Source organism: Entelurus aequoreus, linkage group LG15, assembly GCF_033978785.1.
Source record: "Entelurus aequoreus isolate RoL-2023_Sb linkage group LG15, RoL_Eaeq_v1.1, whole genome shotgun sequence".
In the NCBI taxonomy this organism is placed as follows: Eukaryota; Metazoa; Chordata; class Actinopteri; order Syngnathiformes; family Syngnathidae; genus Entelurus; species Entelurus aequoreus.
In genome coordinates this window covers 56,965,630-56,983,516 of record NC_084745.1, presented here as the reverse complement: position 1 = coordinate 56,983,516, position 17,887 = coordinate 56,965,630, and the positions used below count along the sequence as shown (strand labels likewise).

Here is a 17,887-nt window from a genome sequence, read left to right as displayed (position 1 = left end):
CTTTCATGATAAAGACATAAGTTAACCTGGATAAAGAACTTACAAGTTAATATTTGGCACCTTATCAAAGTTTTAAAATGGTTACATGGATTTAAAACCAACTTGAATTGTTTAAATAACAAGCTTTTGTAAAGGAGCTAGCTTACCTGGCACACAGCCATTTTGGGGAAGCCATGTTGGGACAGTCACGTGACTGTCACATGACTCCAAACTGTTGCATCATATGGGACGCAATTTAACTTGTTTTTATGCCTTTTTACCGGTTAAATACAAATTAAATAGTTTTTAGGAGATATCTGCGGAGGGAACCGAATGATTATTTCGTTCAGAGTTTCACGTGGTTTTAAGGTTGAAGACAAGCGCGATCACGTGACTATGCCTTTATGACGTCACCGGCTAGCAAACTTTGATGTTTACCTTTGAAGGCACTGTAAATGTTTTGAAATTTATAAATAAAGGTTTATAAAAAATAAAAATAAAAGAAGTAAGTAAGTTGATGTTCTTGGGTGAATGCTGGCGAGGGAATGTGATAATGTTGCCATTTATATATTCACAAGAAATTGCTCTTTTAAAGGTGTTTTCGTAACATTTTTGGTGTCTTACGCGGGGATTTAGGATTCCACATACAAAAAATGAAAAACTGTTTTTTTTCCCCCTTCTGTGGACAGGAATGAATAAGCTTTGGGGTTATGATAAAACCAAAAGAGGAAATAATGTTTATGAATGAAATGTATTGCTTTAAGTACAATGTTCATTGGTGTGTTCATTTATATTTTACGGCTTTGTTTTGTTGGTGGTGATTTTTTGTATTCCTCAACATCATAAGACCGTTTTCACAGATGTACTTTATGCATAATGTTTATGCTTATGTTAAACACATAAATGATCATCAATAAATATATATAAATAAAGTAAGGAAGTAGGTAAAAAAAACAACCTTTGAAGACATGGCAGACTTTAAAGTGCGCGCACGCGGCTCAGGTACAACACGCGCGCCGGGGAGGCGATGTCGTAAAGCGTTGATTGTCGTAAAGCAGGTGCGGTGCGAGGGGGAGGACATGGAGGACAGGGAGGACAGGAGCGGGGAGGAGGAGGAGGAGGAGGACAGGAGCGGGGAGGGGATGAGAGAGGAGGTGACTCCGGCAGTTCGTCTCCACCGGAGGATCATGGCGGATGGTCATGGCCCCAGGTGTAAGCGCAGGAAGCAGGCCAACCCGCGGAGGAACCACGGTGAGTCCAAGTTGCGGACGTCCACTTTGGAGCCTTTTGGCTCCACTTGCTGCATTTGGGCTCCACTTTGTTGCCTTTTGGGTCTACTTTGGAGCCGTTTGTGGCCACTTTGCTGCCTTTTGTGGCCACTTTGCTGCCTTTTGTGCGGCGTGCGGGACAAGTTAGTGTGGGTGTGGGCGCGGAGGACCGTTACAAGTTAGCGGAGGACCGTTATATATATATATATAGATATACTACGTTATATATACCTGCGTTATATATACCTGCACGCACCGTTACTCGTCTTATATTCTCTGTCAGCATGTTCCGCTCAGCAGCGAGCAGGAGCGGCCGGACTTTGAAGGCTTTTGTCGGGTGTTTTGTCTCCCGTTCCTCAGACCGTTATTTCACTTCAATCATCCACTTTCACTTCATTCCCTCTCCACTCGGACTCTACCTGCTTCTTATCACCTTCTCTTTATTGATTAGTCGCGCGGCCGTGTTGGACTTTGTGTGTGTGGAAAGTGTGTTTTACTTTGCTGTTTGGTGACGTTACGACATTGTTAAAACGTGTTGCCCCATCAAGCTAGTCGGCTATGCTAGCTCGCATTAACTTTATTGTCTTTTCGCGGGCTCATCAAAGCGCTCGCCGGAGCCGCGGGCTCGGACGGTTCGCTGGCGCCCCGACGGCGTTCGGGGGTCTCGCCGCGGAAATGTGTCGAAATGACGGCGAATATGTCAAGGTTTGACTCTTCCGGAGCGCGCTGTTTATGTGGACGACGTGGGGCGAGATGACCATATAAGGGCAGAGGCGCTGGGCTCCTTGATTGTGATCATTTGACTTGTCATCATTTGTTGTCTTTTCCTCTTTGTGTCCACACGCACATGCACTTTGGTGTGTGGATGCTTTCATTTACACCCCCCCCCCCCGCACACACGCACACACACACACGCACACACACATTAAAGACGAGATGTCGAAAGTGCAACCCGGGGGCCAATGTTGGCCCGCATGTCATTATTTACTGGCCCTTGACAGATTGTGCAAATAAAATTAATTCATTATTATTGAGACGTGTTATACGTCGGGCCATCAAAAATAACGCATTAACTCATGTGATTTATCTCAAAATTATCGCAATGATCGAGATAATGTTTTTTATTTATTTTGACCACACACACTCCTTTACCTTTTTTCTTATTTTTTCCCCATTTTCACAGCTTTTTTTCTTTTTTAAATTGTTCATGTTTTTTTCCCTTTTTCTCTCCTTTTTTTACATTTTCCCTGTTTTTTCTTTTATTGTTTTTTTTGGTTTTTTTTACATTTGCCCTGTTTTGTTTTTGTTTTTAATTGTTTGTGTTTTTTCTCCCGTTACCCCCCCCCTTTTTATCTCCTTTTTTAAAAATGTTCCCCCCTTTTTTTTCATTTCAATCAATTCAAAGAGAGATGACAAATATTGCTCCAAAAATACCCTGAGTGGACTTTAAATAATATTTTAAACCATTTTTGAGCAAATACAGTCAAGTAAATCATGAAAAAAATGTTCTTGTATCACAATCTGACCATAAATATGCATCGGTGTCCAATCAATCAATCAATGTTTATTTATATAGCCCTAAATCACAAGTGTCTCAAAGGGCTGCACAAGCCACAACGACATTCTCGCGGTTCAGCACCCACATAAGGGCAAGGAAAAACTCACAACCCAGCGGGACGTTGATGAGAATGACTATGAGAAACCTTGGAGAGGACCACAGATGTGGGTAACCCCCCCTCCCTCTAGGGGAGACCGGATGCAATGGACGTCGAGTGGGTCTGAAATAATATTGTGAAAGTCCGGTCCATAGTGGATCTAACATAATAGTGAGAGTCCAGTCCATAGTGGGGCCAGCAGGAGACCATCCAGAGCGGATTGATTGATTGATTGATTGGTGTCCAAGCATTGGGATCTCTTTTTAAGTTAGTTACACAATTACACAATGGAGTAATAACTGTGATTAATCATGATTAATCCAAATTGAAAAGTGTGATTAATCTGATTTAATAAAGTTGATCATAGTTATGAGTAGTGCTGCCAAATGTCAGATTAATTCCAAATTCAAACACTATGAAGTTCTAAAATCAGATTGATCTTAAATTCAAAAGTCTGATTAATCACGATTAATCACAAGTATCACTAAGTATTACAGGCTTGCAAAATGTCCATAAATTAAAAAAAAAAAATCCCCAGTATTTAGTCACAAATGCAATTTTATTGTTCGAAAAGATAGAAGGTAAAATAAATGAATCTGCATTAATGATGTGTGATTAATCGCATGAGTTAACACCCTATTTTTGACAGCCCTTCCAGTTATTAGATTACACAAACTTTCTTTGTGGCCTACAACACAAGGCTAACGTGGATGTTTTGTTCAGCTAGCTTAGCATACATTGACTAGTGTTCTTTTAGCATCCTTAATGTACAAAATGTAGGTTTGGACAGCTCTGCACCAAAGCAATGTTGAAGATGTCCCATCTGACTGCCGTCTGTCCTTCATTGCATTGACTCTTGCTTTTATGTTTGCAAATATTGCAGAAGCAACTGATGGTTATCCATCATGTGCTGCGTATTGTGTCGCCCAAAGGAGGTGGTGCAGAAGAAAACCTAAGTGTCATCAAAGTACAGTATATTTACAATATATGCTTCTCCTCCTAACATGCTCCCCATGGACGTGTTAGAATGCTAGGGAAAAAAGTGTTTAATGTAAGTGGATGAAGATTAATGGAGAAGTTATATAAGGTGGGAGGAAACATGCCAGCGTGTTTATCTGTGTTGTGGAGTCTTTCCGTTGGTGACTTGTCAAAAAGCGTCTGGTTGCTCCGCTGTCATCTTGTTATGGGGCGTGTCACGTCTCTGGAGCTTGGGTGTAAATATGTGGACACGCCTCAGATAACGCTGCAGCTATGAAGACTCTTTTTTTGAGTCTCTCCAGAAAGACTTGTGTGTACCTGTGTGCCATATATACACTTTACACGGGACTATTGACATGTATAAAGTATGTGACCGCACATGATTGTTGTTAGTTTGAACCTCACTGTCATTATTTCTAGTCTCTCCAGAAAGACTTGTGTACCTGTGTGCCTTATAAACACTTTACACGGGACTATTGGACATATATAAAGTATGTGACCGCACATGATTGTTGTTAGTTTGAACCTCACTGTCATTATTTCTAGTCTCTCCAGAAAGACTTGTGTACCTGTGTCCCATATATACACTTTACACGGGACTATTGACATGTATAAAGTATGTGACCGCACATGATTGTTGTTAGTTTGAACCTCACTGTCATTATTTCTAGTCTCTCCAGAAAGACTTGTGTACCTGTGTGCCATATATACACTTTACACGGGACTATTGGACATATAGAAAGTGTGTGACTGCACATGATTGTTGTTAGTTTGAACCTCACTGTCATTATTTCTAGTCTCTCCAGAAAGACTTGTGTCCCATATATACACTTTACACGGGACTATTGACATATATAAAGTATGTGACCGCACATGATTGTTGTTAGTTTGAACCTCACTGTCATTATTTCTAGTCTCTCCAGAAAGACTTGTGTACCTGTGTGCCATATATACACTTCACACGGGACTATTGGACATATAGAAAGTGTGTGACTGCACATGATTGTTGTTAGTTTGAACCTCACTGTCATTATTTATAGTCTCTCCAGAAAGACTTGTGTCCCATATATACACTTTACACGGGACTATTGACATATATAAAGTATGTGACCGCACATGATTGTTGTTAGTTTGAACCTCACTGTCATTATTTCTAGTCTCTCCAGAAAGACTTGTGTACCTGTGTGCCTTATAAACACTTTACACGGGACTATTGGAGATATATAAAGTATGTGACCGCACATGATTGTTGTTAGTTTGAACCTCACTGTCATTATTTCTAGTCTCTCCAGAAAGACTTGTGTACCTGTGTCCCATATATACACTTTATACGGGACTATTGACATGTATAAAGTATGTGACCGCACATGATTGTTGTTAGTTTGAACCTCACTGTCATTATTTCTAGTCTCTCCAGAAAGACTTGTGTACCTGTGTGCCATATATACACTTTACACGGGACTATTGGACATATAGAAAGTGTGTGACAGCACATGATTGTTGTTAGTTTGAACCTCACTGTCATTATTTCTAGTCTCTCCAGAAAGACTTGTGTCCCATATATACACTTTACACGGGACTATTGACATATATAAAGTATGTGACCGCACATGATTGTTGTTAGTTTGAACCTCACTGTCATTATTTCTAGTCTCTCCAGAAAGACTTGTGTACCTGTGTGCCATATATACACTTTACACGGGACTATTGGACATATAGAAAGTGTGTGACTGGACATGATTGTTGTTAGTTTGAACCTCACTGTCATTATTTCTAGTCTCTCCAGAAAGACTTGTGTGTACCTGTGTCCCATATATACACTTTACACGGGACTATTGGACATATATGAAGTGTGTGACCGCACATGATTGTTGTTAGTTTGAACCTCACTGTCATTATTTCTAGTCTCTCCAGAAAGACTTGTGTACCTGTGTGCCATATATACACTTTACACGGGACTATTGACATGTATAAAGTATGTGACCGCACATGATTGTTGTTAGTTTGAACCTCACTGTCATTATTTCTAGTCTCTCCAGAAAGACTTGTGTACCTGTGTGCCTTATAAACACTTTACACGGGACTATTGGACATATATAAAGTATGTGACCGCACATGATTGTTGTTAGTTTGAACCTCACTGTCATTATTTCTAGTCTCTCCAGAAAGACTTGTGTACCTGTGTGCCATATATACACTTTACACAGGACTATTGACATGTATAAAGTATGTGACCGCACATGATTGTTGTTAGTTTGAACCTCACTGTCATTATTTCTAGTCTCTCCAGAAAGACTTGTGTACCTGTGTGCCATATATACACTTTACACGGGACTATTGGACATATAGAAAGTGTGTGACAGCACATGATTGTTGTTAGTTTGAACCTCACTGTCATTATTTCTAGTCTCTCCAGAAAGACTTGTGTCCCATATATACACTTTACACGGGACTATTGACATATATAAAGTATGTGACCGCACATGATTGTTGTTAGTTTGAACCTCACTGTCATTATTTCTAGTCTCTCCAGAAAGACTTGTGTACCTGTGTGCCATATATACACTTTACACGGGACTATTGGACATATAGAAAGTGTGTGACTGGACATGATTGTTGTTAGTTTGAACCTCACTGTCATTATTTCTAGTCTCTCCAGAAAGACTTGTGTGTACCTGTGTCCCATATATACACTTTACACGGGACTATTGGACATATATGAAGTGTGTGACCGCACATGATTGTTGTTAGTTTGAACCTCACTGTCATTATTTCTAGTCTCTCCAGAAAGACTTGTGTACCTGTGTGCCATATATACACTTTACACGGGACTATTGACATGTATAAAGTATGTGACCGCACATGATTGTTGTTAGTTTGAACCTCACTGTCATTATTTCTAGTCTCTCCAGAAAGACTTGTGTACCTGTGTGCCTTATAAACACTTTACACGGGACTATTGGACATATATAAAGTATGTGACCGCACATGATTGTTGTTAGTTTGAACCTCACTGTCATTATTTCTAGTCTCTCCAGAAAGACTTGTGTACCTGTGTGCCATATATACACTTTACACGGGACTATTGGACATATAGAAAGTGTGTGACTGCACATGATTGTTGTTAGTTTGAACCTCACTGTCATTATTTCTAGTCTCTCCAGAAAGACTTGTGTCCCATATATACACTTTACACGGGACTATTGACATATATAAAGTATGTGACCGCACATGATTGTTGTTAGTTTGAACCTCACTGTCATTATTTCTAGTCTCTCCAGAAAGACTTGTGTACCTGTGTGCCATATATACACTTCACACGGGACTATTGGACATATAGAAAGTGTGTGACTGCACATGATTGTTGTTAGTTTGAACCTCACTGTCATTATTTATAGTCTCTCCAGAAAGACTTGTGTCCCATATATACACTTTACACGGGACTATTGACATATATAAAGTATGTGACCGCACATGATTGTTGTTAGTTTGAACCTCACTGTCATTATTTCTAGTCTCTCCAGAAAGACTTGTGTACCTGTGTGCCTTATAAACACTTTACACGGGACTATTGGAGATATATAAAGTATGTGACCGCACATGATTGTTGTTAGTTTGAACCTCACTGTCATTATTTCTAGTCTCTCCAGAAAGACTTGTGTACCTGTGTCCCATATATACACTTTACACGGGACTATTGACATGTATAAAGTATGTGACCGCACATGATTGTTGTTAGTTTGAACCTCACTGTCATTGTTTCTAGTCTCTCCAGAAAGACTTGTGTACCTGTGTGCCATATATACACTTTGCACGGGACTATTGGACATATAGAAAGTGTGTGACTGCACATGATTGTTGTTAGTTTGAACCTCACTGTCATTATTTCTAGTCTCTCCAGAAAGACTTGTGTCCCATATATACACTTTACACGGGACTATTGGAGATATATAAAGTATGTGACCGCACATGATTGTTGTTAGTTTGAACCTCACTGTCATTATTTATAGTCTCTCCAGAAAGACTTGTGTACCTGTGTCCCATATATACACTTTATACGGGACTATTGACATGTATAAAGTATGTGACCGCACATGATTGTTGTTAGTTTGAACCTCACTGTCATTATTTCTAGTCTCTCCAGAAAGACTTGTGTACCTGTGTGCCATATATACACTTTACACGGGACTATTGGACATATAGAAAGTGTGTGACAGCACATGATTGTTGTTAGTTTGAACCTCACTGTCATTATTTCTAGTCTCTCCAGAAAGACTTGTGTCCCATATATACACTTTACACGGGACTATTGACATATATAAAGTATGTGACCGCACATGATTGTTGTTAGTTTGAACCTCACTGTCATTATTTCTAGTCTCTCCAGAAAGACTTGTGTACCTGTGTGCCATATATACACTTTACACGGGACTATTGGACATATAGAAAGTGTGTGACTGGACATGATTGTTGTTAGTTTGAACCTCACTGTCATTATTTCTAGTCTCTCCAGAAAGACTTGTGTGTACCTGTGTCCCATATATACACTTTACACGGGACTATTGGACATATATGAAGTGTGTGACCGCACATGATTGTTGTTAGTTTGAACCTCACTGTCATTATTTCTAGTCTCTCCAGAAAAACTTGTGTACCTGTGTGCCATATATACACTTTACACAGGACTATTGACATATATAAAGTGTGTGACTGCACGTGATTGTTGTTAGTTTGAACCTTTTTGGAAATACTTATGTGTACCTGTGTCCCATATAAGCTGATACGCTTTACAAGGGACTATTGAAATTTAAAGTGTGTGATTAGGCATGTTTGTTGTCATTTTTGTAACCTTTACAGGATGACTTGTATGTACCTGTGTCCCATATAAGTTGATCCCCTCTGCATGGGACTATTGATATTTAAAGTGCGTGATTAGGCACGTTTGTTGTCATGTTTTTATCCTTTCCAGGATGACTTGTGTGTACCCGTGTCCCATATAAGTTGATCCCCTTTACACGGGACTATTGATATTTAAAGTGCGTGATTAGGCATGTTTGTTGTTACTTTGAACCTCCTTTGCATTAACGGCCACACTTCCTTTTACCTCGTGAGGAGGCTTGTGAGCTGTCATACAACATCAGCATAATGGAATTCCTGTGAAAAGTCAAGTTGTGCAACATGTTTGATATTATTCTGATTTTTTGTTAGGGCTTTCAGAATTAGATCATAATAATTTATTTATTACGGCCTGGCTAAGTCATGTTGCTAACTGTAATTTGTAGGAATCATTCTGTCGGGACACTTCAGTGAGTACACTCGGGGTGGAACGCTTCACAAAATCCGCAGTTTGGATCTTGTTACAGTATTGTGACATGGCGTTGTGTTTTTTAACACCCCAGAATATCACATATCCCAATAATCTACCATTAACATGTATTAGTTGTAGCATTGACACAAATATCTGATTAAATAAAACTTGTAAAATGGATTGTCAACCTTGATGTAAATGCAAACATCCTTACATACAGTATTTGAAGTCAAAGCATAATAAGTGTATTAAGTTGACACAAGTAAAGTACACACAATGATACATCAGGTATTATTATGATCATAAGTATAGTATTAGAAGCTGTCAAGTAATCATTAACCTAACAATGAGGATGTTTAAGATGCCCTGACGTTAGTGGTCACGTTGATAACAGCAGCTAACTAGTTAGCATTAGCATTAGCAGAATGTTTTTCCGGTGCTTTTTAGTCGGCTTTTAGACTACACGTAGTCATAAGTTAGTAAAAAAAAAAAACGCATCCCCTGACATTCTTTTGAGAACTGTTCAGATCGTTGACGTAAAAGTTTCGTAGTGTTTTGTACACTTGCAGAAAACTGCTACAAGGTCTGAGTCCCAGAAGCAGTCGGCTAAAGTGCTGACACTTAACTCAGTTTGGTGGTAGCGGTCTGGCGTTAGATTTGTGTTCGATTTTTCCCAAACAAACGTTGTTTTCTCTTCACGATGACAACATTCCACCCACAGTATGCCAATTTCTCTGACTTTCCGTGTTTGATTCTGTTTTTGTCATCCAATTTTCGCCACGTAATTCCAAAAAACTGATTAGTAAAACGCACAAAAAAGAAACAAAACACGATTTGAACAACACACGTTTCGAACCTTTTCACGTCAACCCAACAGTTCGGATTGCCCTCGTTCCATCTCTACTGTGCACTGCGTACTCACAAATTGTGTTTTCACCTTTTAGATGTTGAATTGCAACCCCTCTCCTTCCGCTATGTAGCCAAGACAACGCCGATTGATGTTAAAAAGTCCTAGGTACTTACTCGGTGTGTGAATCTTTCAACATCTAACGGTTGGATCCGATTCCCGGGGTGACGATTGGATTCAGAATTGATTCTCGATTCAACACGATTCTCGCAATTTATTATGAGGTATATTAATTATAATGAAAAACAGGTTACAGGTTAGAAAAGGTCTTTCTGGTTGCATGGAGATGGCCTAATAACATATTTGTTAAAAACGATTCTTACAAAAAAAATGTATCAATCTAACATATACATATATACATATATATATATACATATATATATATGTATTTATATGATCGATTTGGATGTGAATCGATGTATTTGTGCACTCTTAGAACCAACAGTATGCCGTACTTTACGTACTTAGGCTGCACTTGGAAAACCACGTTTAAGTGCAGAAGTGCACCAATTGAGACGCGGCCAAGGTGAGCGCCATTCCCTGCTGTAAACATGGAGGTGTTAACAGACGACAGGTGTTTGCAATCGCCGCCTTTTGTGGCGCCCCTCGGGAACAGCTCCCATCCCCGCGATGGTAATTTAACACAGCGTTTTGGGAATAAAGGAATGCGGCCGGTATTAACATTCTTTGCAAAAATAAACAAGGCGGCACTCATGACTCGCTCTCTCTCTCTTAAGGGTAACACCCTTACTTTCTTCCTGCTTTTCCCTGCACTCCTTTTTTTCTCTCTCAGCCTAATGAATCACCCGTCAAGTAAGATGAGGTCTGCACTTGGCGGAGAAGTTGAGCACCTTGTTGCGCCGGACCGCCTCCCTGAACGCGAGAGAACGCGGCTCCGGTTTATCAAGCCAAACAAGCGGCGGCTTCGGAGGAGGTGCGGATTGGCGGCGTAGCTCCACATGCCACCTCGGTGCTTTAAAAGACATCTGTTTACATTTAAAAGCTTCACCCCTGTTGTGTGAATACTTTAGAAGCCGAGGAAATTTTTCATTTCTCTTAGCAGCTTTGTTTGAAAGTGGCATGTTAGTAGAAATCCCCCTCCCACCCTCGCATGCATCCTCTTTACTTTGGGGGGGTTCGGACACAGTAGCCAGGGGTGCTGTTGATTGCCCCCTGACCCGGGCGCCCAGGGTATGACTTCACTTTCCCCCCCCCGTGCCATTGTGAGCCTTCCAGCATGTCCAATTGTGTTTGTGTTTAAGTCTGTTCAATGAAAGGGGAGGAGAGGGAGGGGACCGTCGGAGCCCTCGCTCCTTCTCTCCGTCCATTCTTCGTGACCCCTTAAACTGCGGACTGGAAGGTGGGGGATGGACGGAGGTGGCGAGACGAACAGGTGACAGCTGAAAGGGTCGGCGATGGCAGATGGAAAACACGGCGCTCTTGACGATGGGCACGGAAATAACTTGCGGGGAAAGTATCGGCGCGTTGTCAAGGCGGGAGAAAGCCTTGGGCCGTCGATGATATGATGTACGACGTCGCCGCTGCGAAGGCTGCTTAATGTTCAGCCGCCCCCGCGGAGGCGGAGAGCATTAGCCTATAAAAAGGTGCTCCTCGCCGTAAAGGAGGAGTTTCAAACCCAGAGTCAGTTTCAGTAACCCCCTTAACCGTGCTGCTTGGATGTGCTTTATTGTGGTTTGCGTGGTTGAATGTGTAAATGAAGCATTGTGTGTGGAGGCTTTAGTGCGTAGAAGGAGCCTAGTTACCTTTGCAGTTTGCCTGCTCTACCTCATTCACTTTCAGCGGCAGAAGAAAAGGCCCATTCAGCGGGCCTGGCATGGGGAGGGAGAGCCTTTTTCACACTGGGCTTGTGGGAAACTTCTCCTCCATACTGTGCATGCCATTTGCATATGACCCATTCTTTTCCCCAAGGTCCCCGCGAAGGGAGGAATCCGCGGAACGTTAGCAGACTTCACCGAATCCTTCCCACACAGCCCAGAGCCCTGAAGGCCCCGCGCTGACATGTTTATCTGGCCGATGTCGCCTAGGTCCCACGTCACCCTTGTTCCCTCTAATTGCTCGTTACCTTTCTGGTCTGCGTTTAAGCGGGCACGATGTGCTGTTTTTAGCACCACGGCCAAAGCTTAATATGGCTCGGTCGGCAGGAGCTTCCCTGAGTCCGAAACATGAGCTGTAAAGACAATGCGACGGGGAGGGCAACGCACACCTTGGAGCCTCCCCAAATGAGGATGACATATCTCTGAAAGGACAGTAATATCCTGGAGTTGGTGCGGGGGGGGCAGATTGAAGCCATGAACAAAAAGGAGAGCCCCCCTCATGCAGCGATTAGCGTGGGTGATTCTTTACCAAACATCGTGTTTGCAAGACAAGATGCATTTGATCTTCATTATGACTCCCGACGTTCTGAACAGCAATCACACTGACACACCAACTTTACACGCACTGAAATAGTCTCCAGTTTTCACTCTCTAACTTTCTCTAGTTCCCCTTGTTGGGCAAATATTGTGTGCCCACCAAACCCAAGGGGGACATTTAGGTCTGTCCAGCCGCCTGTCCGTTAATCAATCACTGTCCGTTAATCAATCACTGTCCGTCAGTCCATTAGTCCTTCAGTCTGTCCATCCTTCGGTCTCCATCAGTCTGTCCATCCTTCGGTCTCCGTCAGTCTATCCATCCGTCAGTCTCTGCCCTACCAAACCCAAGGGGGACATTTTGGTCTGTCCATCCGTCTGTCCGTTCATCAATCACTGTCCGTCAGTCCCATCAGTCTTTCAGTCTGTCCATCCTTTGGTCTCCATCAGTCTGTCCAGCCGTCAGTTTCTGCCCTACCAAACCCAAGGGGGACATTTTGGTCTGTCCATCCGTCAGTCCTTTAGTCTGTCCATACGTCGGTCTCTGTCAGTCCATCCGTCCTACCAAACCCAAAGGGGACATTTTGGTCTGTTCATCTGCTTGTCCCATCAATTAATCACCATCCGTCAGTCCTTCTGTCCATCCGTCAGTCTCATCAGTCCGTTTGTCTGTCAGTCCGTCCATCTTTAAGTTCATTAGCAAAAAAACTCAAGAGTACCTGACAAATGTTCACGCAGCTTTCGGGAAATATCCGTAATGGGACACACACTAATTTGACACGCACTAAAATAGTCACCAGTTTTGACTCTTTTACATTCTCTAATTCCCTTGTTGGACAAACAATGTGTGCCTACCAAACACTAGGGGGCACATTTTGGTCTGTCCGTCCATCTGTCTGTCAATCAATCATCGTCTGTCAGTCACTGTCCTACCAAACGCATGGGGGAGAATTTGATCTGTCGATCCTTCTGTCCGTTAATCAATCACTGTCCGTCAGTCCATCAGTCCTTCAGTCTGTCCATCCATCAGTCACTTTCAATCCGTTAGTCTGTCTGTCTGTCAGTTCGTTGGCAAAATTACTCAAAAAGTTATTTTGTTTTCACAAAGCTGGCAGGAAATGTCTGAAATAAGATAAGGAACAACGGATTAGACTTTGGGCTTGGTCCAGATCATTTCTACTACGTTACCTTACGTTTACGTTCCTGTGTGTGTGTGTGTGTGCTAGTGGCCCCGCAGACACAAAGATGATGAATGAGTGACAAGAGTGTTCACTCGATTTCTTTCATTCCACTATTGATAGCTTAAAACATGTGGGCACATTTTGATGAAACTGTCAGAAAATTGGGGGTGAGCCAGATTAGATCTGGATTAAGGACCTTTTTTTGCTATTTGGAGGTAGGGCCTGGCAGAAGTCTGCTCTCTCCCGGTTTGCGGGGGTCGGCAACTGCGACGCACTAGTGGCTCCCTGGAGTTTTTTAAAACATGTATGAAAATGGAAAAAGATGAGGGAAAAATATATTTGTTTGAATAAGGTTCGTGTAGGAGGACAAACATGACACAAACCTTCCTAATTGTTAGAAAGCCCACAGTTTATATTACACATGCTTCACTGATGACAGTATTTGGCAAGCGCCGTTTTGTCCTACTAATTTCGGCAGTCCTTGAACTAACCTTAGTTGTGTGGACTGTGACACAACAGTTTGTTTACATGTACAACTTTCTCCAACGCTGCCACAGAAAGAGGTTTTATGCCACTCCTTCTTTGTCTCATTTTGTCCACCAAACATTTTATGCTGTGCGTGAATGCACAAACGTGAGCTTTGTTGTTATTATTGACTTGTGTGGAGTGCTAATCAGGCAAGCTAATAGATGCTAACTTGCTATTTAGCCTAGCTGTATGTACATATTGCATCATTATGCCTCGTTTGTAGGTATATTTAATTTCCTTTACTTATGTCCTCTGTGTATTTAATTTATATTTGCATGTCTCATGACACATTATCTGTATGTAATACTGGCTGCATTTCTGATAGTTGTATGTGTGCCATGTTGTTCCAGACCACAGCAAACATTACCCAGCCTGCCAAGATTGTAATAAATCCATTAGAAGACGTTTCCTTTAACTTGGACACACACATCTATACCTTTGGTCATCTTAAGACAGTCATTTCCAGGAGTTATATCACCCTCTGAGAAGTTTTACTATTGTAACATTTTGATAGTAGGCTAATATAGCTAATATAGACACTTACATCATGTGTTGTCTTCATTATAACACTTATATAAGACTTTTAAAGTCATTTTGATAGTAGGCTAATATAACTAATATAGACACTTACATCCTGTGTTGTCTTCATTATAACACTTATATAAGACTTTTAAAGTCATTTTGATAGTAGTCTAATATAGCTAATATAGACACTTACATCCTGTGTTGTCTATAAGACTTTTAAAGTCATTTTGATAGTAGGCTAATATATCTAATATAGACACTAACAATGTGTTGCCTTCATTATAACACTTATATAAGACTTTTAAAGTCATTTTGATAGTAGGCTAATATAACTAATATAGACACTTACATCATGTGTTGCCTTCATTATAACACTTACATAAGGGTTTTAAAGTCATTTTAATAGTAGTCTAATATATCTAATATAGACACTTAACAATGTGTTGCCTTCATTGTAACACTTATATAAGACTTTTAAGTTTTTTGGGGCTCCAGACAGATGAGTCTTTTCTATTTTTGGTCCAATATGGCTCTTTCAACATGTTGTGTTTCCGACCCCTGCCCTAGTGCTTTGTAAGTAGCTAAATAGGACGCTACATGCTAATTGCTAACTGTCATTGGGAGTAGTTGGCGGGTCAAATGGATGACAAATGTCTTATTTTTGTTCATGTTTTAATGTGTGTGTGTAAGTGACGCCTGTTCTTGTGGGTACAGTCATCCTCTAAAACACTGACTGTCCTTGTCGTGGCCACAATACTGTTGACTGCTTTAAAATAGCAGAGGTAACGCCAATAAATAGCGGATTGACTATTCCAAAACAGAATTCATGGGTTGTCAGTGGCGTTGCGTAAAAGGTTGTGTTTGAACATGGTATTCTTCGTATTATTATCGACAGACATTTTACTCTTTGTATTATTATCGACAGATACCAGAGTCTCGCAGAAAAGCTTTGCAAGACGACTTCGGCAACACAAACAACTTTTCATGTCGTGTTTCCTGGTGGTGGCAGTCTGCAGTCATAGTCGCCAACCGTACAGTCTGTCGTGTTGTCGTTTAGTAGTCAATCCTTTGGGTTGTGTCTGCAGACCCCTCCTTGGCCCCCATCCCCCTCATCACCTCCTCAGTCCATCCATCCGTCCGTCCGTCCCCTCCCTCCTGCTTGTGGTCCTCAGTGGAGCGGTTAATGAAAAAGACCGGGCGGACACAATGGGCAGAAGGCGGGCCCAAGGAGCTCACGCCAGCTTGTGTTGTTTGAGGCGAAGAGCTCTGCGATGGCGTCACTTCAGAGCACCTGACTCGTCAGTTGGTCAACTTCCTCCTCTTCACAAAGACGTTTGTCAGCGAGCCCCCCCCTCGAAACGTGCTTGACTTTACAGTGGTCCCGCGGTGGCTGCGTCCGCGGGGATGAAATTGGATGAGATCAGATGAGAAGTAATCCGCTGCCGTGCTTTGTGCTTTGAACACAGCCTAGTGGCTGGCTTCTTGCCCGGCCATTATGATGACCGTATTGATTTTCCTCTCCATAGCGCACACAACTGATAATGGCCCTCCTGAGGGGGCGCGCATTCATATTCACACATGGATTCCGGTCGCCGACTGCCGCGTCCCGAGGGGCCGCGGTGAGTAGCGAACGCGGATGCCCCCAACGAGCTCGTACGTTGAGCCAGGCGGGGGCTCAAGCAAAGAAAACCTGAGTCACCCTGTTTGTTAGTCGGAAAGAGGGCCGTCTGCCATGCCGAGTGTCAACACGGATAAACATCCACACGGGATTAATGAGAAGAGAATGGCCTGAAAGCAGAGGGAGGGCGTAACGGAGGGACGGCGTCGCCCCATTTAACCCATAAGTATTTTTTTAAACTGCCTGTGGGCCCCCGGAGTATGACCCCACCTAAGGAGGCCAAAGCTCCACACACTCACAGCTGTAAGAAATAGGCTGTGGACTAGTTAGGGCTGCAACTGACCATTATTTCTATAGTCCACTAGTCAGCGATAATTTTTTTCCATTAGTCAACTCGTCAAACGATTATTGCTTATGATCTTTGACAACTTGGTTTTAACTCATTTTTGAAACCGATACTCGTAGCTTCGATTGTAAGAAAATAAACTAATGACCGAGAAGCTACACTATAAACCGCTGCTTTTTCTCCTAAGCTTTGCACCCTGCGGCTTTTACAAAGGTGCGACTAATCTATGGATTGGTCTTCGCTGAATGAACCAAGAAATCAAACAATGCGCTAAAATGATCCACTTTAGGAAACTGTTCAAACTCAAAAGTGTTTCCAAAGAACAAGGAAGAAGGATCCTGATTAATAGGGCTGTGAATCTTTCGGCACCACACGATTCCATTCCATTCTTGGGGATAAAGATTTTATTCAGAATCAATACTTTTTTCAAAACATTGGGTGCCAGTTCTATGATGAACTACATTCCCCCATAAAACAGCTCTGATCAATTTCTATATTACTTAAAAGAAAACTGGTTTTGTTTAGTCAAATTTTAGCTAAATATTTAATAAAGTCGATTAAAAATCATTACAAACAAAAGAATTGCGATTAAAGTCGACTAATCAAACGATTATTGCTTATGATCAGCGGTATGTTTGAATTCGACAACTTGGTTTTAACTCATTTTTTAAACTTATACTCGTAACTTCGATTGTACGAAAATAAACTAATGACCGAGAAACTACAATATACTGTAAACTGCTCACTGCTCATTTTCCCCCAAGCTTTGAACCCTGCGGCTTATACAAAGGTGCGACTAATCTATGGATTTTTCTTCACTGAATAGTGTAATGGATTAAAACCAAGAAATCAAACAATGCACTAAAATGATCCACTTTAGGAAACTGTTCCAATCAAAAAGGTTTACTAAGAACAAGGAAGAAGGATCCTGATTTATAGGGCTGAGAATCTTTGGGCACCACACGATTTGATTCTTGAGGTTAAATATTTGATTCAGAATCGATTTTCGATTCAAAATCAATACTTTTTTAATAACATTAACTACATTCCTCCATGAAACCCAATAGATAAACAGCTCTGATCAATTTATATATTACTTAAAAGAAAACTGGTTTTGTTTAGTAAAATTTTAGCTAAACATTGAATAAAGTCGATTCAAAATCATTACAAATAAAAGAATCTCAATTAATCTGAAAATTGTTAAATTTTTTTGGACACCCTTACT

General features: G+C 41.4%; 1 protein-coding gene across 1 annotated transcript in view; it reads left to right on the top strand.

Annotated features, from left to right (window-relative positions):
• The first annotated feature begins 1,105 nt into the window (after positions 1 to 1,105).
• The window catches only part of LOC133630335 (zinc finger E-box-binding homeobox 1-like), a 111,344-nt gene continuing 94,562 nt past the window's right edge, over positions 1,106 to 17,887 (top strand). The window contains exon 1 of the mRNA XM_062021897.1: positions 1,106 to 1,230. Within this exon, the coding sequence (XP_061877881.1) occupies positions 1,122 to 1,230 (109 nt within the window). The 5' untranslated portion in view covers positions 1,106 to 1,121. The remainder of the gene's footprint in view (positions 1,231 to 17,887) is intronic.